At 35.7% G+C, this 25668-nt stretch overlaps 2 protein-coding genes across 2 annotated transcripts; both read left to right on the forward strand.

Annotated features, from left to right (window-relative positions):
* Positions 1-529: 529 nt before the first annotated feature.
* Smp_203100 (uncharacterized protein) lies at positions 530-781 on the forward strand (the record flags this gene model as incomplete). Its single annotated transcript, XM_018798502.1, has 1 exon — positions 530-781. The coding sequence occupies one exon, from the start codon at positions 530-532 to the stop codon at positions 779-781; it is 252 nt and encodes an 83-aa protein (XP_018653437.1).
* A 15958-nt stretch (positions 782-16739) lies between these two features.
* Positions 16740-25436, forward strand: Smp_077500 (t-box protein-related; the record flags this gene model as incomplete). Its single annotated transcript, XM_018798503.1, has 4 exons — positions 16740-16833; positions 19434-19555; positions 20774-21040; positions 25371-25436. 4 exons carry the CDS (start codon positions 16740-16742, stop codon positions 25434-25436), a joined length of 549 nt encoding a protein of 182 aa, XP_018653438.1.
* Positions 25437-25668: the final 232 nt, after the last annotated feature.

Consider the following 25668-nt stretch of genomic DNA (forward strand, 5'->3'; position numbering starts at 1 on the left):
AGAATTCCCTATATATATATATATATCTACTTGTAAATTTGAGTCAAATCTGAATATACTACGTTTTTGATTGAGATTCATAAACCGATTGATGTTAGATCACCATTAAAAACCTGAAAGTATTGGATGACCGTCTCGTCCTGTTGTGGTACTGTAGTGAACAAAGCAACGGTTGGGGACAATCGAATGTATTTAAGCAAAAATTACAGACTATCTCAGTAAATTCTGATTACCAAACAATGAACAGTCAATTTGCAAATTAACAGCCAATTGTTTCAATCTTCACTGTTTCTTCTCTTATTCCATTGCTCATGCATTTTCCAAACGATTGCGCTTCATTTCAGTTCTTTCCTCATCGGTCTTCTGCCAAAATACATTCTATGTCTGACCCACACCATATACTACTTATATAGATATAAGTAGACCACACCACACTCGTCCCCCCTTTAAAGCATTCGACCATGCGGTGGTTCTGCTCGCCGAGCCGCAATCTTCTTCCACTGCAGTCTGTGCCAAACTCTCCGTCAGAATGTCGAGTTTGCGGCGCGCTGACCTCCATAGCTCCGTCGACCTGCCGGGGCACCAACATCCGCATCCACCCGGCACCTGGGACGTTCAACACCCGTACTCCACCGGCCTGCTGAGCCATCTACATCCGATGTCCGCCCAGCAGCCGCACGTCCCACTGCTCCTCTCCGTCGACAGCATCTGCTACAGCCAACGCCGCCCGCCAGAACACTCCACTCGACGCCACCTCTCCGCACCAGACTGCCCCAACTAGCACCTCATCTCCAGACCCGCAGCGGCGTCCACAGAACAGCACCCTTCCTCCTTCTGGTTGGCAGCGACACCAAATGTAGTGAACAAAACAACGGTTGGGGACAATCGAATGTATTTAAGCAAAAATTACAGACTATCTCAGTAAATTCTGATTACCAAACAATGAACAGTCAATTTGCAAATTAACAGCCAATTGTTTCAATCTTCACTGTTTCTTCTCTTATTCCATTGCTCATGCATTTTCCAAACGATTGCGCTTCATTTCAGTTCTTTCCTCATCGGTCTTCTGCCAAAATACATTCTATGTCTGACCCACACCATATACTACTTATATAGATATAAGTAGACCACACCACAGTACTCCTCAACAGTAAATAGATGCAAAATTATGTAAGGAAACCAGAAAAGAAATAAAGAGTTCCATCGTAGAACAGTTATATAATATACCCTTATGGGCCAGGGTAATGTTGCACTGGTTTTCAGGAGAACCAGACACCATCCAGACTTTCACGCGGCAACCCAAACAGCACAGCTCAATCCTGTTTAACAGGAGAGCCAGACATTGCCCAGGCTTAGCCCAAGCAGTACAGCTCAATCCAGACACCATATAGGCTTCAACCCTACAATCCGAACAGCACAGCCCAATCCTGCGGCGCAACCACTCAGGTACCAAACACCCTGGTGGACCACATCGTAGAACATAACATTTGAAAAATGAATAGTTCTTTTTTGAATGTAGATTATGAAAATAGATAATTTACCTGATCACAATTATCAGTAAAGTTACTACTTTAATATGGAATCTAGTAGTCACTCCACTCTTAAATATGATTATTCACAGTTCGAATACACTGGGTTGAATTAAGATGAACAACAATAAGTGAAGAGTTTACATGTTAAGAAGGATCCAGATAATCCAAAGATAAATAGGTATGATAGTTATGAATTGGCTTCATTTGATCTGCTGAAGTGTATATTGATTAATAAAGTATGAATAAGTAAACGTTAAACAATCTTGTACAGACATACATTGATTTATAAATTAATATTAATAAACAATTGAAAACGGTTGAACGGTAGATATCAGAGACATGTTCGTCCCTTCAGAAGTACTTACAAAGCTTAATCACATAGATACAAGAATATTAATGACTTACTACAGTGTTCGAATCTCCTGGGGTGGGACCGTGGATATGCACTGCTGAGGAGTCTTATACTAGGATGAAACAGTCATTCATTTCTTTCAGATTTTTCATGGTGGTTTAGCTTTAATTGACTCATGAATTCAACTATTAACATACTAAAAACTACACAAAATCCCCCTTCTGATACAGTGTATTTGTTTAAGCAAAAAATTCTACGATTATTTACATTGTGTTACCCACTATCTAAAACAAGTCACTGAATTGACATAGTATTGCTTGTTTGGATCTTCCCACTGATGTTTAAGACCGCAGTTGATCAGTCTCTTATTGGCAAAAGGTACTGGGTTTGAGTCCTAGAGTGAACATCAACTCTGAGATGCAGGTACATTCAGCTGACGAGTTCGAAAATAGGATGAAACGCACGTCAAACTGGATTCCACTGTTAGCCACCATTCATCTCTGTTTATAATGCTTGTGAATTAAGGCTATATCGAGGCAATACGCACAGTATGCACATATGCCAATAAGAGACTGATCAATTGCATTCCTAACACATCAATGGGAAGATTCAAACAAACAATAGTAAGTGAATTCAAACTTAACCCCATTGCACAAGCAAGTGACTATCAGGACTCAGTAGCTGAGTGGATAACGCGATGGTGTTTGAAGCGAACGGTACTGGGTTCAAGTTCCAGAGTGAACATCAACTCTGGGATGTGGCAGGTACATCCAGCTGACGAGTCCCAAACAGGATGAAACGTGTGTCAAACTGGATTCCACTGTTAGCCACTATCCATCTTTGCTTATAAGTAACTGAATTGTTTGCAAGGGTTCAAAAGTAAAACTGAAACCAAGCTGAATTTGAAAGTTGTTTTCATGATGACAGATTTACTTCAATCAATTTGGAGTAAACCTAATAATCATTTTGTATTGAATATATACTGATTTATCTTACTTTTCATAATATGAAATTTACAATAACATAAATTTTAATAATTGGGATCATGAATCAATTGAAGCTAGACCACCATGGAAGAACTGGAACCCACTGGACGGCTGTTTCGTCCTATTGTGGGACTCCTGAGTGGCAGTACGCATCCATGATCCCACCTCACGAGATTCAAACCCAAGACCTATCAGTCTCTGATATCAATAATAATAGATGAGAAATTTACAGATTCTAAGTTGGTCATTCACTTCCACTTGATGTCATTAAAACTAATGAAACCTTTGACTTCAAAATATAGTCAAAGATCTTTTCAGTGGTCTATCGGTTAAATGCTCTGGTGCGAGACTGGTAGGTCCTTGGTTCGAATCTCGCGAGTGCGGGATCGTGGATGCGCACTGCCACTGAGGAGTCCCATAATAGGACGAAACGACCGTCCAGTGCTTCCAGGTTTTCCATGGTGGTCTATCTTCAATTGACTCACGCTTTCAACTATGAAAGATCTTTTCATCAATAGATCTATTCAAAAGACGATAGATGGATAGATTTTAATGATAGGTACTACTAAAAGTTTTAAATTGTTCACCACTTGTTTATTACAGTTTGAAAATCATATCTATATATATACTCCTTTTACTGTTATTTCATTCCTTATTGACATCATCACCATCACCATCATCATCATCATCATCATCAACAACAACAACAAGATGGATCTACTTACTGAAGTCATTGAAATCCACTTGAAAAGAAACTTAACTTTTTCAATGGGTTGAATAATCATTATTATATCAACACTGTTATTTCAATAAAGGTATCTGTTCTCTATATTGATATATACATCGTGTGTGTGTGTGAGTGAGTGAGTGACTGTGACTGTGAATATGGAATAACCCAAAACAATCCAAACTTTAATATTGTATATCATTCAACCTGAAAATACACATACAGTTATGATGTAATCATAATTATCAAAGATGAACCAATCGGATACAGAGAAAATTAACTCATTTATTATGATGATGATGACGTGAGTAAGGGAGGAGGAAGGAGGAAGAAGATGATAGTGATGATGGAAAAGAAGAACAAGAAAGAGAAGAGGTAACCACTTATATATAAGATAACTAGTGAAATGATCCTATTCTATTCTTAACTAAAGGGGTAAATTAAAACTCAATCCAAATATATTACATACACGTACATAGAGAACAAACCACACACACACACCATTCTATTCTGTATCACTTAAGAATTAGACTGATAATCTGATATAACAACAAAAGAAGAAACTGAGCATACAATGGAGGAAAGGGGGGTTATGCGAATAATAATAATAAATTCAAATCAATGTAGAAAGTAGAGAGAGTAAGGGAGAAGGTGGGGGGGAGAGAGAGTGAGGGAAGGAGGTACAGATCAAAGTCTGAAACCAATATAAAATGAAACTTCTCTGTTGTTTTTATTTCTCTTTGAACAATCTACAAATACATATTTGTATTCGATTGACCAAAACAAGGAATTTAATTTTTTCTTTCATTAGAATACTATTGATTTTACTACTAATAATAATATACATTATTGTGATAATCTATTAAATAAGAAGAAATTCAATTTATTGTAAGTTCCTTTTTATTTTGGCAATGAATTCTTTCATACTTCTTTATTTATATTCTATATTATATAGTTGAAATCATGAGTCCATTGAAGCTAGATCACCATAGAAAACCTGGAAGCATTGGACGGTCGTTTCGTCCTACTGTGGGACTCCTCCATGGCAGTGTGCATCCACGATCCCGCCTCGTGAGATTCGAACCCAGGACCTACTAGTTCAATGCTTCCAGGTTTTCTATGTTGGTCTAGCTTCAATTGACTTATGATCTCAACGATATAAAATTACTAAAATCTCCACAAAACCCCCCTTCTCATATATTCTATATATTTATGTAGAATCAATAAGGAATGAATTAAATCAACAGTTAACATTGTTACTAGGTATCATTATAATGATTTAATTTGTTTCTAGGAAAATTAAATTAAAGCTAATTATAAAGATTTTTGGTTAAAATCACTTAGTATTATTTGTTTGAATCTTCCCATTGATGTTTAGGACTGCAACTGGTCAGTCTCTTAATGGCCATATGTGCATACTGTGCGTATTGCCTCGATATAGTCTTAATTCACAAGCATTGTAAGCAAAGATGGATAGTGGCTAACAGTGGAATCCAGGACGCGCGTTTCGTCCCATTTGGGACTAGTCAGCTGAATGTACCTGCATTTCAGAGTTGATGTTCATACTGGGACTCGAATCCAGTACCTTTCGCTTCAAACACCATCGCGTTATCCAGTTCAGCTACTGAGTCTCGGTTAGTTGAATAGTAATCGACATATTAGTGTTGATGTAAATATTAAGATTTAAGTTTAACATTTCCGATTTCAGATTTGTGTAATAAAGACAGATGACCTACGGCCTATGTTATTCTTTTTCTAGTATGCTTCTGTAAATATCCAGTTTTCTCTTGAATGAGTCATTTGAAGGTACGGGCACTATTGCTTCGGGCGGCACGTTCCAAGTATTGATAATTTGGTGTGAAAACCTGTATGCTATCTGATGAAACTGTTTCTAGGAGTAGCTTGCTTACTAAGGACTTAATACGACTGAGGTCGTGCTCAAATCTAGCCTCTCAACGAGGTCTGTCTTGACACGCTGTGGAATTTTAGTCCCTGAAACCGTTTCCTCTTTGAACTCCGATTACAATTCAGCGTCAAAAGTAGAGGTTACGTTCTGTTTTCTTACTTTTCTTTTCCTAGGTGTGACTGTGAGCCACTCATTTAACTTATTTTTTCTCTTCATCACTTTTTCTAAACTGCTCAGACTTGCCTTCCATATGGTTTGTATTACACTGATATGTGAATCCGGAACTGAAACCGCAGATTCACATGCCTCAGTACTGTCTATAGGTAGTTTGTTCTTCTTAGCGTGCTTCTTCTTTCTCCTTGTAAAAATGCCTACATCTATATGCTTATCTGTTTCCCTGATGAGGTCCACTTTTATGGTCACACTTAAGTCTAGAGTTGGGCCAATAATAACACTCTCCACTTCCTCTAATGCAGATTTCTGATCATCTGCTGCTGTTTGTTTATCAGAGGAGAATTTCCTAGCTATATTTAGCAGCTCGATCACCTCTAGAATCAACAGAGACTTAGTACAACAAAATTCTTAGCACAATCAACCTAATATTGTCTTGTAGCATCAATATATTCAGCCGGTGTGAGTCCGGTGTACACATTGTGATACCACTTTTTACTACTGTCCTTTTTGAATAGCGCGCGTTGATCAGTTTTACTGACTTTTTCAATAATTACAAAGTTACCTTTTTTATTTGTTTAAACATATAAATATTAATATAAGGAGGCACCAAATAGATGTGCACCACATAAATTATTCAATTTGTATGTGGGCTGGAATATCGCCCAGGTGCCAAAATCAAAAGCAGATGGTTTTCTTAGAGGGACACATTTCTAACCTTTAACCTAAAAGTCTAATCCACAAGGTAGTGGAGCAACGTCAAGGGATAAAGTCCTATGGTAGTCGGTGATCAACAATTGCTTCATACGTCATTTGTTAATTCAGGACACTAGAGCCTATGTGCACCATTGGTTTGGAATCAGGGTTTTCCAACATCCCCTCAGTGAATGCTCCATGTCCACCAACCCGGTTGAAGCACCGGACATTCACTTTTCATCCTCTCAATTTTGTAGACAACACCCGTGGTACGAGAAAGCAGTGAGTAGGACTTCTCTAGCAGAGACTATATACCCGTGGCCATGTGAGAGCATTTGGAGAGGGAGAGCGAACTCTCCCCCACTCTCAGCCGTACCAGGGCATTTGGGGGCGATAGCCTAGATATTCAAGTAAACCATCCAAGTAACTTTATTATATACTAACTTTTAAAACCAAAAAAATATTCACTTTAAAATATATGTGGGACATAAATCTTGAACACTTAAATATTATAATATAAACATTATTCAATATTCAATAGTTCAGAAGATCATTTATTCAATCATAAGGAATCAAATAACCAATAATAGTTTAATGAATCTATGAAATGATTAATATTCTTCTTTTTGTTTTAACTTATTCAATCATTTATTTCAGCGAGTTAGTTTTTCTACGGGATGGGGTCGCTAACCCCCATGCCCAACCCTCCTCCTTTACCCGGGCTTAGGATCGGTAGTAACTCTAGAAGAGCTACAGGTGGAGTTGAATTGAAAATATAATGAATATTATGTAAATAAACATCAAATATAGTGGGGGATATACATATTTGTAAGAACCAATCAGATTTGAAATTTAAAAGGTCATAGATTTTTTGGCGCGAGATTTATTCACTCATTTAACTAAATACTATTTTAGTATTATCCTAACTGTAATTCCTCATACTGATATTTAACTTACATCTAACCTTGATAAGTAGATGGACCTTTTGAAGGTCATTCGAGTGTTTCTCAAAGGTCGTGAATTTTTCTAAAAAAACACGCCATTTCAAAAAAAGGGATCTTCCATGTTAATGACGTAAGATTTTTTTGTTTACTTTCACGTAAGCTCAAAAGTTCACTCAGAGGGATGATCTAGTTCATTATTCAGTTAGTCGACTTTAAGGCCTCCTTATGTTGGAATGAACGGAGCTTAGAACTACCAACAATATGTAATTGATCAGATTATTACACTTTGAATCTTAAAGGTAGAAAGGTAATTATTTAACTAATGATCAACTGCAGCACTTTAGTAGATTATCAAATCAGTAATTCATAAGAGAAAGATTAAGTTGTCTCTAAAGGATTTTCTAGGGATTCTCAGTTCTACTCTCCCAAGGGTGATAGATAAACACTATCGAATGATTCCATATTAGAATAAATTGGGGTACTCATTTCTTCCTGATTTATGTACATCTTATGTTTAATTAAACTTATTCCATAAAGTCATACTATAAACAGAAGGGGTTTTTGTGGAGATTTCAGTATTTTTCAAAGTTGAAATCATGAGTCTATTGAAGCTAGACTACCATGAAAAACCTGGAAGTACTGGACGTCCGTTTCGTACTATTATGGGACTCCTCAGTGGCAGTGTGCATCCACTATACTATAAACTTAACAATATTCATATTTCACCCCCCCTCCACCTTCTATATTAAGTAAATAAATAAATAAATAAATTTTCTTTAATTAATTCACTCATTGATTGACCTTCTTAAATTAAAACAAACAAACAAACAAACAAAAACAAATCAATGACGAAAAAAGGACAAGTTTTTTTTGGGTTTTTTTGGAACCTATTCGAAAAGTATTCAATTACCCCCCCTCACTCCCCCCCCGAAAAACTAATAATAATCTATTCTATTTAACTAACGTATATATTTAAAAGGAGAACATGACAATACCATAGAATAAATTGTACAATTTTCATTACTTATCTCTATTTATATAAGATGATGATCATAAGGGTATTCAAGTTATACCATACTATTTAATTGATAACAATATTATGGATTTTAATGAAAGAAGATTGGTGATGAGTTGATCCTCTTCAATACAAGGTAATCTGAAGTTGTTGTTCCTCCTTTCTTTTTTTTTTACATCATATAATGAATAAGTTGTTACTTGGATAGTTGTAATTCAGTTATTCATGATTTGTTCATTGGTTGTTTAAATCTTCCCATTGAGATGTGGCAGGTACATCCAGCTGACGAGTCCCCAATAGAACCCATCTCTGTCTACTTTCGTTTGATCTACCTTAATATCATTAGAAATCCCAACAACAACAACAACAAAAGTTTAGCTCAGAATTGATTATTTAAACATGTGATTGGTAAGGGATTCGTAAAAATTACCGAATATAATCAAACAATTCAAACTACTAGCAATTAAACAACTAAAACTAGACAATCATGGAAGACCTGGAAGCACTGGATAGCCATTTCGTCTCAGTATGGGACTTCTAATCAATGCACAAGCACCATCCTTCACGTGGGATTCAAACACAAGACTTTCGGTCTTGGTTGGGTTGGTTAAAGTTAGACATTAACACCGTCAGGTACCGGCTCAGTGGTCTAGAGGATATGTGTTTGCACCTGAGACCGAAGGTCATGAGTTCAAGTCCCACTTGCAGGATCATGAATGTGTACCGCTGAGAAGTCCCATACTGGAACGAAACGATCATCTAGTGCTCCCAGGTTTTCATTACTGATCTAGCTTACCTTGGTTCATGAATCCACTTATGAAATTACTAAAATCTCCACAAAATTCCCATAATTACATAACGATTTCAAATGTTTGTCTATTTCTTACAAATTACACTAATTACCCATTGAATTATACCTTCCCCCTAATAAAAATACTTGAAAAAAAGGGCTATTTCAATTGAGTTAACTACTTATCTCTTCCCCTTAAATAACACTTTTATATACATGCAAATATGAATACTGAAGAGATTGTTGACTTTTAAACTTCTGTTTACTTGCAATTATCTTAATAATGATAAATTAATACATCAAGATGAGTTCAAAAGTGAAGGGACTTGACATTCAATAATTCATTTTCTTACTGAAACTTTAGTTTATCAGTATCATTTTGAGTATCGATTCACCTAAACTGTATAAACTCATGTTGACTACATAAATCTATGCTAAAAAGAAAACATCATTGTTGTTGTTTACTGATGAGTCTCAAATAGGACGAAACGTGCGTCCAACTGGATTCCACTGTTAGCCACTATTCATTTTTGCTTATCATCCTACTGAAATTCTTATATTTTAATTTCATTAAATTAAATGAATATTATATAGTGGTTTTAAGTTCGAAACCCGACTAATATGTAAATCAAACACTGATCAGTTTTACATTGAGTTGATCAGCAATGGGATTGTGAAATGAGGATTACACACCTAAATATTTATCATTTAAGCTATCGATACTAATTTGAAATGATATTTATTTATTCGCTTAAACACATAAAAATTAGTAGGAGGCATCAAGTAGATATGAGCCACATGAATTATTTGATTTGTATGAGGGCTGGAATACTGTCTGCGTGCCGAAACCGAAGCAGGTAGTTTTCTTTGGAGGGCTACACCCCGAGCCTTTGATATAAACGTCTAATGCACAAGGTAGTGGATCAACGTGAAGAGATACGGTCCCAGGATAGCCGGTGACCAACAATAAGTTCATAAGCCATTCATTGCATCAGGATCCTGGAGCCCATGTGGAATCAGGGTTTTTCAACTCCTTTACATGGATCCTCCATATCCACCAACCGAGTTAAAGCGCCAAACATTCGCTTTTCATCCTCTCAACTAATACCCCTGCCACAATAAGGCAGTTGTTTTATGCTCGTGCCCATGTGAAAGCATTTCGAGAGGGAGAGCGAAGTCTTACCACTCTTGGCCGTATCAGGACATTTAGGGGCACATGAAATGATAATATGGTTGAAAACAAATTATAATTTTATCAGAAGAGGTTTCTGTGGAGATTTTAATAATTTTATATGGTTCAAATCATGAGTCAATTGAAGCTAGATCACTATGGGAAACCTAGAAGGACTGGACAGTCGTTTCGTCCCAGTGTGGAATTCCTCAGTGGCAGTGCTCATCCACGATCTCGCCTCACGAGATTCGAACCCAGGACCTATCGGTCTCTGTTGGGAACGCTTAATCTTTAGACCACTGACTTGACATCCAATAGTGTTAATGTTTAATTTCAACTAATCCACAAAATTGAGCAACCATTCATCATTGCCTTTAATGAGTTACTATCTTACAACAAACCTAGTTGAACATCATATTGATTACTAGATTACGTAACATATTATTATTAGTTATAGTTGTATCTATCTGGTAATATCCTCAAAAAATTATTTTGATCCTATGCCATTGTAATATCAAACGGATAATTATTTATTAGTATACGGTTAGGAAGATTGTTTAGTTTGTTTCTTTTTTTTCCTTCATTAAGATCATGAATGAATCAATGTTAGATCACTATGAATGACCTGTAAGTATTAGACAACTATTTCAACCTTAGTAACTAAGTAACCGGTTACTCTTTTTTTGTTTTTTTTTCTTTATTCTGTTGACTCAGGCAAAATACAAAAAAATAAAACTGCTAATTAATAATAATTACTAATGACAATCAGTCACATTTTGAAATTGTATTTATTTATGAAATGGTATTCGTTTCTTTTAGAGGGGTGGAAGGGGGAGGGGCGGGATAAATTCATTAATTACAACTTAGAGATACTACATTAATAAAAAAGAGTATTCTTATAATGGTTAGTTAAACTATAAATTGACTAAATAATTACTAGTTAGTAACTAATATGATGTTGAATTCATTTAGTATTGTTTGTTTGTATCTTCCCATTGTTACGTAGGACTGCAACTGATCAGTGTCTCTACTATTGGCATATGTGCATACTGTGTGTATTGCCTCGATATTGCCTTAGTTAACAAACATTATAAGCAAAGATGGATAGTGACTAACAGTGAAATCTAGTTTGACGCGCGTTTCGTCCTATTCGAGACTTGTCAGCTGGATGTACCTGCCACATCTTAGAGTTGATCTTCACTCTGAGACGAAACACGCGTCCTGGATTCCGCTGCTAGCCATTATCCATGTTTGCTTAATATGATGTTTTTTTGTATTCTTTAATTTTAATTCTATTCTGTTGATTAAATCTTGATAAGAACATGAGAGTAAACATTAATTGACTATTCAATCTGTTATTTAGATATTTCAATAACTTTTGGTACAACCTTACGTTGTACACAAGTTACAAAAGAGCCCAATCAAAGATATCGTAGTTACTGATAATATGTCGATTACTGAAATGTTAATATCTAACTGGTGATTGGTTGAAGTTAGACATTAACACTGTTGGATGCCGACCGGCTAAGTGGTCTAGTGGTTAAGCATTTTGGAGCGAGACTGGTAGGTCCTGGGTTTGAATCTCGTCAGGCGGGATCGTGAATGCGCACTGCCACTGAGGAGTCCCACGATAAGATGAAACGGCCGTCCAGTGCTTCCAGGTTTTCCATGTTGGTCTAGCTTCAATTGACTCATGATTTCAAGATCGACCAATAAGTAAGAAACGAAATTCTATATTATATCAATAACATATTACTGAAGAGAACTAGTAATAAGAATAATAATTACAATGACTATGTTCTATCTATCTTCTTTTCAGAGGAGCTCGCTAACTATCCAAATTCGACTGATCAATAGAAGAGATAAAATAATTTCCCTGAAGAGAAAAAACTTCTTCAAACTATATCCTTGACGATATAAGACATCATTTTATCTATATTTCAATCAGCGTTCTTATTAAAAAGCTTTCATCGTTCTTCTGAATGAAATCATCAGCACAAACTTCAACTACAACTGAAGTGTTCGAATATTTTCACATAAGACACAACTTATCTTGTACGCTTGAAGTTTACGCTGATGACGTCGTTCAGAAGAACGGTGAAAGCTTCCATCCATCTCAGAGAATAAAACTTCATCATAAACATTTGTCTTGATAAACTGTCTATCATCAGATGTTTTAATGTAATGTTAAATATTGATTAACTCATCCAAGTATTTCCATAGTTAAAATGATGAGTCAATTGAAGTTAGACCACCAAGGAAAACCTGAAAGCACTGGACGGCCGTTTCGTCTTATGGTGGGATTCCTCAGTGGCAGTGCGCATTCACGATCCCTCCTGAGTAGATTCGAGCCCAGCACCTACCAGTCTCGCCCCAGAGCACTTAACCGATAGACTAGTGCTTTCAGGTTTTCCATAGTGGTCTAACTTCAATTAACTCATGATTTCAGCTATGGAAATACTGAAATTTCCACACAAAACCCCTTCTGATCATCTAAGTATATTGAAATATTCTAACATTTCTCTTTTTGTATCATTTATTGTTTATATTATAGAACCAAATGGAACTTCATTATCCTTCAGCATATTCAACACCGACTACTTTAAATAATTTACAAATTAATGATCATTCCAAAATCACTTCGGTCAATAATACGACATCGATAAATCCTTTCAATGATAATCTAAATCTTATACCATTATCATCATCATCGTCATTATCATCATCAGCATCATCGCCGCCGTTATCATCATTATCATCATCGTCATTATTATTATCATCATTATCATCATCAGAACTTCCATATCATCATAATATCTATTCATTAAAACAATATCAAAATAATGATATGAATACAATTGGAACATTGTCAAATATATTGATCCCTGAAGGTGAAGACGAAGGAGAAGAAGATGAAGAAGAACATCATGGAACTATGAAACAATTGAATCTATTTGATTTTGGTGAATCATCATCAAGTATTGAAACAAATCATAATAATAATCTATCAAATTATTTTAATCAATCTAATGAATATACTACTCATACAGATTGGTTTTCTCAACTATTACAAACCACAGCAACAACAACAACATCAATAACACCACCCCCAACAACAACGACAACACCACCACCGGTAACAAATTTATTAAGTTCTGAATTCACATCAACACAAAATTGTATAAGTCCATCTTGGAAAAATAATGATTATGTACATTATTCATATTCAAATTATTCAACTGATATGAATATTCAACAACACCACCACCACCACCACCCCCAACAACAACAGGCAGATTATCAACAAACTGGACAGGTAACATTTCAACAATTTCAAGATATTCAATATGATCAATCGAATCAACAAACATTCAATATTGATCAATATGATATAACCTATTATAATCCTATTCAACCCTTAGATACTACTTATATTACTACTATTAATAATAATAATAATGAAATAAGCAATCATTATAATAAGGATAATAATAGTAATAATAATATGCTTATGAAATTACATCAATCTATCTCTCCTATACAATATAATGAACAAACAATTCTATATCCATCAATTTATGATCATAATGATCCTTATCATGATCACGATCACCATCATCATGATCGCGATCATCATGATCATCCTGAACATTTCTATTGTGATTTATGTTCATTAAATAATTCATATCCATTCATGATAAAATCAAATTTTAATTTGAATCAATCAATAAATCAATTAAATTGGATCAATCATTCACAAATTCTATTAAATAATCAATTAAATTCTATTAATAATAATAATCAATATTTTCAAGGAAATTTATATTATCCATCTTATAATCAATATATCAATAATAATAATAATAATAATAATAATAATCAATATAAACAATTAATTATACAAAAAAAGAAACAATATAAAAAATATTTAAATTATGAAACTAATTATAAAACTCGAATCAAATCAATAATACCACCACCATCAACACCACCACCACTACCCCAGCAACAACAACCAACACCATCACCACAGCAACAACAACAGCAATTGAAAACACCATCCACAACAACAACAAAATTAACGACATTATTTCATATTACTAATGAACAATTAAGTAGTTTATTACCATTGATAACATGTAATGAGATATATGATATATTATATAAATATAATCCACCAAATACAATGGCACAATTTCAAACTATCTGTATTCATAATAATAATAATAATGATAAACAAAATCAAATTTATTTTCGTTTAAAAGAACAAAAAATTTGGTCAGATATATATTTACATAATACAGAAATGATAGCAACTAATACAGGAAGGTTAGTTACACTATATATACTTTCAAGAGTCGAACTCAGGACATTGAAATTCACTTGGCATTGTTTGTTTGAATCTTCCCATTGATGTTTTTAGGACTTCAGTTGATTAGTCTGTTATTGGCCATATATGCATCGTGTGTGTATTGCCTAGATATAGCCTTAATTGACAAGCATTACAAGCAAAGATGGATAGTGGCTAGCTGTGGAATCCAGTTTGGGGCGCGTTTCGTCCTATTTGGGACTGGTCATCTGGATGTAGCTGCATCTCAGAGCTGATGTTCACTCTGGAACTCGATTCCAGCACCTTTTGTTTCAAACGCCATTGAGTTATCCACTCAGGTGCTGAGTCCTGGTAGTCACTTGCTTGTGCAATGGGGTGAAGTTTAAATTCACTTGGCATTGTTTATTTGAATCTTTCCATTGATGTTTAGGACTTCAGTTGATTAATCTGTTACTTGCATATGTGCATACTGTGCGTATTGCCTCGATATAGCCTTAATTCACAAGTATTATAAGCAAAGATGGATAGTGGCTAGCCGAGGAATCCAGTTTGACGCGCGTTTGATCCTATTTGGGACGAATCAGTTCCTTCAAGATTACAAGTATATGTTGTTGTTGATGAATGTCAAATAGGTCTAAAGGTCTAAAGTTTCTTGTTGATTACTTGTAATCACTATATTTCATCTCAAGATATTGAATGTAATGTTAAGTAATTCAGATTAATGAATACATTCCAACATGATAGATCGGACTCGATACGAAATAAGAAGGATCTGATATACATGACATTGATCACTATCCAGTGATTGATCTAGGACTAGTGGAGGTTTCAGCATTTTCATAGTTCAAAGCATGAGTCCATTGAAGCTAGACAACCAAGGAAAACCTGGAAGCACTGGATGGACGTTTCGATGCTCCCAGGTTTTCCTTGGTCGTCTAGCTTCAATGGACTCATGCTTTCAACTATGAAAATAACATCAATGATTTGTATAACTAATGTACTAATCCAGTTGCTAGCCTATTTGCTTTGAATGTTCCAGGTAAACGTAGGCAAAAATAAATGGATTTATTCATGAAGTCTATTTATTAATAATAGCTGATTATCATATTACGACTTGATTGATCAAAGTCTATCACCACTGAAGGACTTTACATAAATGATGGTTGTCAATCCATTGTAAATACATCTCAGTCGTACAGGAGGTCATCCATGTCCCGAATTGATGAGTAGTAACGTCTGTAATTATGAAGCTGATTGTCACTGGATCGAATCTGTCAGGAGGTACCGGATCCTTCAACATTACTTCGATCGACATGAATAGATTGAAATTAATGAACACTATTGTAGTTTAATTTACGGATTAAACTAGATAGTTATTAGGTATCAAAAGGGGCCAAAATAATTGTTTTGTCTTACAATAAGATTCCTTAGTAATTTATTAAGTCATGTTATTTCATATGTTTGCGCGAGGGCTGTGATACTGCCCGGATGCCCAAACCGAAACAGGTGGTTTTCTTAGGGGGACACACCCGGAGCCTTTGACCTAAAAATCTGATCCACAAGGCAGTGGAGCATCGTAAGGAGATGCAGTCTCATGGTAGCCGGTGACCATCGATTGATTCATACACCATTTGTTCCCTCAGGATACTGGAGACCATGTGCACCATTGGTTTGTAATCAGGGTTTTCCAACTCCCCTAGGTGAACGCCCCGTGTCCAACAATCCGGTTAAAGCTCCGAACATTCGCATTTCATCATCTCAACTTCGTAAACAACACCCCTGGTGTGAGAAGGCAGTGAGTAGGACTTCCCTGACAGAGGCTATATACGCGTGGCCATATAAGAGCGTTTCGAGAGGAAGAGCGGACTCTCCCCACTCTCAGCCTTATCTGGGTATTTGGGGGGCTACTGATTAAGAGTTGAGTACAATCAATCAGTTAGCTACATATAAACTAGAGTTTGTACATTTACAGTATAAAAACGATTCCTTATTTAAAGAATTCTATGCGTATTTTTTTTCTTTTCTTCTTCTTCTTCAATAATTTAGACGAATTTTCCCATCTTTAACCGTTGATGTATTTGGTTTAAATCCAACTGATGAATATATTTTCTTATTGGATATGCTTTTAATACAACCTCATATATTTAAACATCAAGGTGATCGATGGATTATCAGTAGTCAATCTGAAGTATTAAATAATAATCAAACATTAGGTAAGTATTATTGTCGTCTTGTTAATTGAATGCTATATTCGGATCTTAGTCAGTCAGTCAGTCACGACGTAGAACTTCGTACGTACGTACGTACATCAGTTGGAGTTGCCATAACACATTAGCACAGAAATTCAGTTTTCCATTCAAATCCCATAGTGATAGAAGAAGTAAGAGTATAAGCAGTAATTGGAAAGATTAGCGTTTGAAGATGTTATTGAGGGGGTATAATACAGTGAAATAAATTTGGAAAGAGAAATAAGATAGAGACATGAAAAATTCAGAAGATTAGAATTTGAGAGAACATAAACAGTGGATCCACCTTCACCATTACAAACGATTTTGAGCCATGTCATTCAAGGTCTCTAACCATCGATTACTATCATCTCGCGAATCTCAACCAGGTAGTCTACACCTACCAGCATGGCTCAGTCCAATTGTCAGTGAATATTCGGATCTTAAGCTAGTCTTGTAACCCTCAAGCTAAATCTACACAGCGACTTGGACATGAGAAAAAAGGCCTAAAATATCCGGGAAGCACTTTACTCCAAAGGTTCATCCATGTACAGAAAATATAGGGTTTTTATATTATTTCAGATCTTGGGTTTTCCTGAGAATTCTGAAAGACTACTAAACATAGTAGCAATGTAGTAATCAGCCAATCAGAAAGTCTACATGTGACTTTTCAATTTCGTGATGTTTCTGGAAAAGCTTCTAGTCAAACACTGATTGGAGAAAATGCTTCTTAATGTTTCCTGAGCTTGTCTTATCTATTGTGAGAAATTGTTTTGATCACCTCAACACAATCTGTAGAAATACCTGAAACATTCAAGAAATTCTGAAATGGACTAGATACAACCACTGAAATTATATGATGGTCGAACTATATTCAGGACTAAACAAAGTTGATTGACCGGATTATTGTATCTCATTTCAATAATCTAACAAAATTATGGTTATCATAATATTTGAATGTCTTGAGTTCGACTCTTGAAAGTGTATGGTGTTTATTAATGAAAATAGTGTAACTATAATGTGAAACTAACCCAATTAGTGTATCCGATTTTCGCCTCTCTTCATAATAATTGTACATTCAAGTATATTTACCTCAAATTACAACTAAAAATCTCAAAAAAGACTAAAGTTTTATGCTATTCAGTATGTCACCTTAACATCGACTGTCCAGAAATTTCGCTTATAATTTCATACTACTAACAAATAGTTTGTTTTTATTAGCTTAAATATCAAGCTCAAGTTCATCATTACGAACATTAGGTATCTGAGATTTCAAAATATCAGCATAAGGGTTAGTTTTTCCAACGTAAACCAAAAGGTAATCTAGGCAGACTGCCATGGATCAGATCTATTGACGGACAGTTAGTTGCTTTTAAACTCCAAAAACGATAGATATATGACTACTGGAGTATCTAAAGTAAATAGTTTGCTGTAATTGACCCAATCTAAAACATTGTGAAGTCACCATAATTCATACTTCCTTGATCCCTATTCGGTTACTTCCTGAATCATCAGATCTTCGAAAAGTTTAGTTTTACTAAAATCAATCAACTTAATCTAGAATGCTGTTTAACTTCGGTTTTTCAAACGTAGTCTATTCAATAAATACACAAATTGTAAGCATAAAAATTTATTATAACACATTTGATACGGACTAGTTTAATCCACTTCTAAATAACTCCCATCTGTGATAGTTTATTTGCCGCGCCTCTGTTTTTGTTCCAAGGAATGTCCATTTAATCCACTAAAAATCAAGTGCTGCAACTATCTCATCATCTCACTTTTTTCTGACCTCACTGCTGATTGATCCAATGTAGTGATTAAATAACGGATTGTCAACTTTTGAACAACAACTACGTAACTTCAAACTTATATTGCCATATCATTTGGTCAAATGATCATCAATTGTTCACTGAGAAAGATAGACCACCAAGATTAGGTTGACTCTAAATGGTGTGTATGTGTGTGTCTGCATATAACTCCAATATGATCGGCGGCTTGTCCAAGTATATTCATAATTGTCAGCATTGGGTTTTGTGGAGATTTCAGTAATTTTTTATATAGTTGAGATAATGAGTCAATTGAATACAGACAACCATGGAAAACCTGGAAGCACTGGACGGCCGTCTCGTTCTATTATGGGACTCCTCAGCAACAGTGCGCATCCACGATTCCGCTAGTGGAGTTCAACCAGGTCTGTTGAGAGATATCAACTCACTGAAGACAATTGGTGAATGGTTGCTCAATTTCGTGGATTAGTTGAGGTTAGACATTAACACCATCGGATGCCGGCCGGCTCAGTGGTCTATCGGTTAAGTGCTCTGACGCGAGAATGATAGACCCTGGGTTCGAATCTCTCAAAGCGGGATCGTGGATGCCCGCTGCCACTGAAGAGTCCCACGGTAAGACGAAACGGCCGTCCAGTACTTCCAGATTTTCCATGTTGGTCTAGCTTCAATTGACTAGTGATTTCAACTATATATTCATAATTGACAAAACTAAAAGTTCATTTAGATTCTTTATTAGATTGTCTATCTATTTTATAGAATTAAATATGGATTCTTGAATATATATTCTCTTTCTATTAGAAGGTAAATATTATATTCAAGAAGAATCACCTAAAACTGGTGCATATTGGATGGAATCTGGTGTCAATTTTACTCGTGTTAAAATAACAAATACTAAAGAAATAAAACCAAATAAAAATATGGTAAGTTTCTAAATCAAAATACATTTGTTTTAATGAATTTAAATGTATATGTAAGTGTGTAGTGTCGGTTACTAACTAACTTACCTACTTACGCCTGTTACCCCTCGTGGAGGAGCATAAGCCGCACACCAACATTCTCCATTCAACCATGTCCTGGGCAATCCTTTCCAGTTCTTTCCAGTTAACATTCATCCTTTTCATATCTGCTTCTATTTCCCAAAGTAATGTATTCTTTTGCCTTCCTTTTTTCCGTTTTCCTTCCGGATTCCAAGTTAAGGATTGCGTCGTGATGCACATTGGTGATTTCCCTAATATATGTCCTATCCACTTCCAATGTTAAGTTTATTCTAGCTTCCGGATAAGTCAATCTATTCATCTTTCTTAAGTCATATTGTGACCTTGTTAATGAATTGCTTGTCAACCCTGACTGTTTTGATATGATCATTTGTACATATGTATTGGCTTACCCTATTCATCATATATCTGTAGATTATGACTATAAATATTGATTGACACGTGATTCAATCATGTTGGCTTATACACCTCCTTTGTGTACCATTTCACTTCGTTCTCTTCTCATCGCTTTGTTTCTTTGATCATTTGTCTACAACAATAATTGTATGAAATATATCAGAAGGGGGTTTTGTGGAGATTTCAGTAATTTTATATAGTTGAGATCATGAGTCAATTGAAGAGAGACCATCATGGGAAACCTGGTAGCACTGGACGACCGTTCCGTTCTATTTTGGGACTCCTCACTAGTGTGCATCCACGATCCCGCCTCACGATATTCGAACCCAGGACCTACCAGTCTCACACCAAACACTTAACCGATAGACCACTGAGCCGGTATCCCATGTTGATTATGCCTAACTCCAACCAATCCACGAAGTTGAGCGAGCGTTCATCAATTGTCTTCAGTGAGTTCCTATCTCACAACAGACCTGGTTTAAACTCCACTAGTCACTGCTTCTCACTAGAACTCCATGATTTACCTCTCGAAGTCAGTCATTAGTGAGCATATGATGATTATTATTATCAGAAGGGGTTTTGTAGAGATTTAGTATTCATTGAAGTATTTAGTTGAGTTGATTTCAACAGTATTTACCCCCTCCCCTGCACAGGTAATTCGTGACTTCTTATTTGATAATACCACATTTCTCAATTGTCGATTGTCAATCCTACTTCTCTCTATTTGTTTTCTTTCCTACCAATTAGATTCATGTCAACAGTATGCATTATTATATCCCAAGAATTTCGGTTGTACGTCTAAATAATTCAATGAATAATCAATCAAATTGTTATCATTCATCTAATCAATTAGAATTAATTGGTTCTTATATAATACCTGGTACACAATTCTATACAGTGACAGCTTATCAAAATCCAGATGTCATACGTATTAAGATTAATAATAATCCATTTGCTAAAGGATTTCGAAATCGTCAAGATACTGATGATTTTAATGATTTAACTGTTTTATCTGTTATGAATTCAAGGAATAAATATATGACAACATCAACATCGTCATCATCGTCACCATCATCGTTATCAGTAGTACCATTGATTAGCTCTTCCCAATACACACACAAGAACTATTCAACTGAAACTTATCAATGTTAATTTCCATTTGTATTGTCTTTGGTTTTCTTTTTTCTTAATATTTCTCTTGTTTTCCCTATTTACTCTTGAAAAACTTTTTTTTTAAATTTTTTGTAAATATTTGTTCAATGAGTTTTAAAGGAAAATAAATTATCTTTTGTTTTGATATGAATTTTATGTTACGTCAATCATCGGTTAGTATGAAGATCTGCGAAATATTTAACGTTTAATTTTTAACTACTTATAGTAGTATAAATTAATATGGTAAAGATTTGTGGCTTAGGTGGATAATGTTGATGGAGTTTTGTTCTCTGAGCTGGATGGTTTGGTCGTGGAGCTTTCATCGTTCTTCTTAGCAACATCATTAGCGAAAACTTCAGGTAGAATTGAAGTGTTCGAACGTTTTTACATATAGCTCACAGCTTGTCCTGTAGACCTCGTTGTTGATTGGTTCTTGTTGACCTTTAATCTGTTATTGTTTACTTCTTTATTTTGGTTGTATCTTCCATTGATTTGATAAACTGATTGGTTGATAAACTGGATTGATTTTAATATGCTTGCTAATTGACCTGAGTGTTAAGCTTCCTGTAGCTGTGAACCATATGTGGAGAAATTTGAATACTTCACTTCTATATTTCACTTCTACCTGAAGTTTGTGTTGATGATGTCGTTCGGAAGAACGATGAAAACTCCACGACCAACCCATCTAGCCTCAAGGACAAAAGCTGATCAAAATAAAATTAATGGGATTGGCGAGTAGTAGAGGAAATCTTCTGATAAATGTGATATATACATCTATACAGTAAGCATTGGTAATTTGATTTTGAGCTATAAGAATGAATAAAGGTGTTTTAAATAAATTTATTCTATCGAGAGTTTATCATTAGTTATGACTTCTTTGCAAGAACTACATCTATACATTTCTGTCTCGCGCGCGAGCACTTAACCTCTAGACCACTGAGTCGGTATCCAACGGTGTTAATGTGTATAGATCTCGTTTAAATGAGGTATGTAACATAAAAATAATCCCAGCAGTGTGAGATAGTAACTCACTGAAGACAATGATAGATGTGTCGCTCAATTTCGTGGATCAGTTGAAGTTAGACATTAACATCATTGGATGTCGGCTGGTTCAGTAGTCTAGAGGTTAAGCGCTAGCTTGTGAGACCCAAAATCCTGGGTTCTAGTCTAACGTATAGGATCGTGGATGCGCACTTCTGAGGAGTCTCATACTAAGACGAAACGGCCATCCAGTGCTTCCAGGTTTTCCATAATTGTTTAGCTTTAATTGACTCATTGATTCAATTATTAAAATGTTAATCATTTGAGCATCTGCATATCACAAAGTTGATTTACATTCACGATATTACTGATGAAATGTAGCACAAAGACAATCAATATTGAGTTATGGACGTAAGAAAATAAATCTTGATTAAATTCATGTTGTAAATGTAATCGGATATGTAAACATCTTAACAGTCTATACATTCATACGAATCTAGTTCTACTCAACTATAAAAAAGAAGAAATATGCTCTTTTTAACAGGTAAAAATGATGTTACCAATAGATGTCAGTAGATTCAGTCAGTCAGCTACAACGTAGGACCAGGCACATTTATGCATCGGTCCATGTTGCCATACCTCATTAGCACAACAAGATGAACATCGGATTCATAGAAGTAGTTAATTTAGTGGTGGTAGTACATAAAAGATAGGTTGTATATAAGGATATAGTATAGGAAGTGTTACGTCTGGCCGATTGTGAACGCTATATTCAGATCCTAAGCTAGTTCCGTACCCCCGAGCTAGAACTATACACCGACTTGAAGACCAGAGAAAAGGCACAAAGTGTGAAGGAAGCACTTTACTACAGGGTTCATTTATGTACAGAAAATATGGGGATTTTATAGTAATTTAAGAGTCCTTGAGTTTTACCGAAAATTCTAGAATACTGCTAAACATAGTAGCAGTGTATAAATCAGCCAATCAGGATATCCACATGTGACTTTTCCATTTTCGTTATTTTAGTAACATAACTTCACATAACTTCTAATTAATCGCTGATTGGTTGAAATGCTCCTTGATGACCCATGAGCTTGTTATGTCGCTTGCGAGAAAAATGCAGGGTCATCCCAACAGGAAGGAAGAACGTTATGAAGCAATTTTAATCTTAAGGTTTAAGGGAAGATAAAGAGTGTATACACCTACGCCATTGTGATCGATTCTGAGCCATGTCCCGACCGTTGCTGCTACCTTGACGTAGTGGTCGGGCTTGCCTATCGTGATGAACCAATCGAGCCATACTGGTTGGAACAATCGTTCCTCAAGGTCCTACCATGCCAGACAGGTCGGTTGAAGAACGGTAAGAGTAAAGGAAGCAGACCCAAGGTCCAAAGGCGAAGTCGAACTGCCGACTGTACAGAGGTGTGACGGCAGTAAGGTATTTCCTTCAGACAACCAACATGACAGCGATGCTGCCTTCCCACAAGGAGGGGTGGGGTTAGAAAAGGTCGACCCTAAAAATGCACACCTCGCCTTATCCCACGGATATCCATCTCCGGCGATAAGGTCCCAACAAGTACAGAGCTAACACAAAAACTACCTACAAAAAGGTTGTGTGTGACCGACCTCAAGCAGTTGTCTCTTGGGCACTGTGGTCACGCTCTCAGGTCATTAAGACTACTTCTAACCCAATTTCCTTTTCATGTACCTCTAGAAGAACCCTTCCACGGTGTGGGCAACTGGGAAGTGATAACTGCCCTCATACCTCAAACAGCACTCAAGACCACTGTATTCATAATCAATCTCCTATGTCAGTAGATTGTTCAACATCATTTGTCAACAGATTACTAATCGACGACTGATTAGTTCAACAACGTAGGAATTTCATCATTCTGTAATGTCTAGTACTATGTGAGTCCCATATGGATTATTCTAACTTCAGGATAGACCAATTTATTTATTCTTCTTGAGTTACACTTCGATCTTGCCAATTATTTGCTTAATTGAAATAAATAAATTAATGGATCACCGACGCCTCAGTAGTGTATAAGTTGCTGATTCAACCTCCCTTAGATCCAGTTCCTTTGAATCCTTTGGAGTGACATGTCCAGAGTTCATTAGATGCTCTTGTATTGAATTAGTAACTGTTTTGTTTAGAAATTGTTCGTTCTGTGTGGTCAATGTAATCTCTCCCACAAGGACAGGTAAATTTATAGATGAACATGTGATCCAAAACGGAAGTTTATGGTTAACGTATCCGTGAATGGTAGATCGGCTTGAGAAAACAATTCGGAGCTTAGCTGAGTGGAAGGATTTATTCGGGGATTTTAAAATCTGTTTACTTAAGATATCGGCAGCCGTGTCTCCTTTAAACTCAATATTCATAAAAAGTGTTTTCTTTCGAACTGTTGGTCCTTTTTCTGGATGTTTTCTAGGTGTTAAGTTCCTATGGTTCTTACTATTCGCTTATTAACCTTGACTGTTTTTATATGAGCATATGTGTCCATTTCTTGCCCTATTCATCATATGTCTTCATCTTATTCCATCCGGTTATAAATATTGAGTCATACCTGATCGAAATAGGGCTGACATGTTTTCTTTCTCAGGTCTGTTCCTCCAATTCATCTGAAGCAATTCATGTATGAAATATACGTATCCCAAATTCTTTCTCGTATTTGACTTATTTTATTCCGTCATTCTCTGACACGGATTAGGTCAATAATTATCAGGGGACATGTATTTCTCATTAATACTATTATTCGATCAAACTGGAGTCAAATAAACGGGGCCATAAAAAATCTTCCATAATAAATGATTATTATAACTTTTAACTACTTATAAGTAACACAATGAATGTCACTAAAAAATGTTTGCGTTTCAGCTCTTTGATTATTTTGTTAACCTGTTCAAAATGTCACCGATAGATGAAACTACATGAAAACAGAAAATACTCAATTTTTTATAAAAATTCATTTTTATATTCAACACAAGTTCACCAAAAAGGATAATTGGTTTATTATTTACTGTCCCAATCACCCTAACTAACTCCGCCTGGAGCCCCCCGGGGTCACTGCCGGTCCCAAGCCCCGATAAAGGCGGAGGGTTGGGCATGGGGTTAGTGACCCCATCCCGTAGAAAACTAACTCAATAAAAGAACGCTAACCAGATAATTACTCTAACTCATACCAATTTGTTTTTTTCTTCGTCATAGGTGTTTTGTCACTTGTTCAGTTTCAGAATGTTTTCACCTTCAGATAACAGTTTCTCTCGACAGTAAACGTTTAATACCTTGATTTAACTAAAAAGTAAACGTTTATAATTGTAGATAGGTGGATAAATGTTAAGTTAGGAATGATAGTGATATTTACTTCATTATTTATCTGCCTATGTGGCCTAAGCTCCTCCACGAGGTGTAACAGGAGTAAGTATTTATCTGCCTATAAGAATTCATACACTTTCACATAACGATTACACATCAGTGATGGTATCTAGAACTCAATTGTTTCATT

Source organism: Schistosoma mansoni, chromosome 6 (genome assembly GCF_000237925.1).
Source record: "Schistosoma mansoni strain Puerto Rico chromosome 6, complete genome".
In the NCBI taxonomy this organism is placed as follows: Eukaryota; Metazoa; Platyhelminthes; class Trematoda; order Strigeidida; family Schistosomatidae; genus Schistosoma; species Schistosoma mansoni.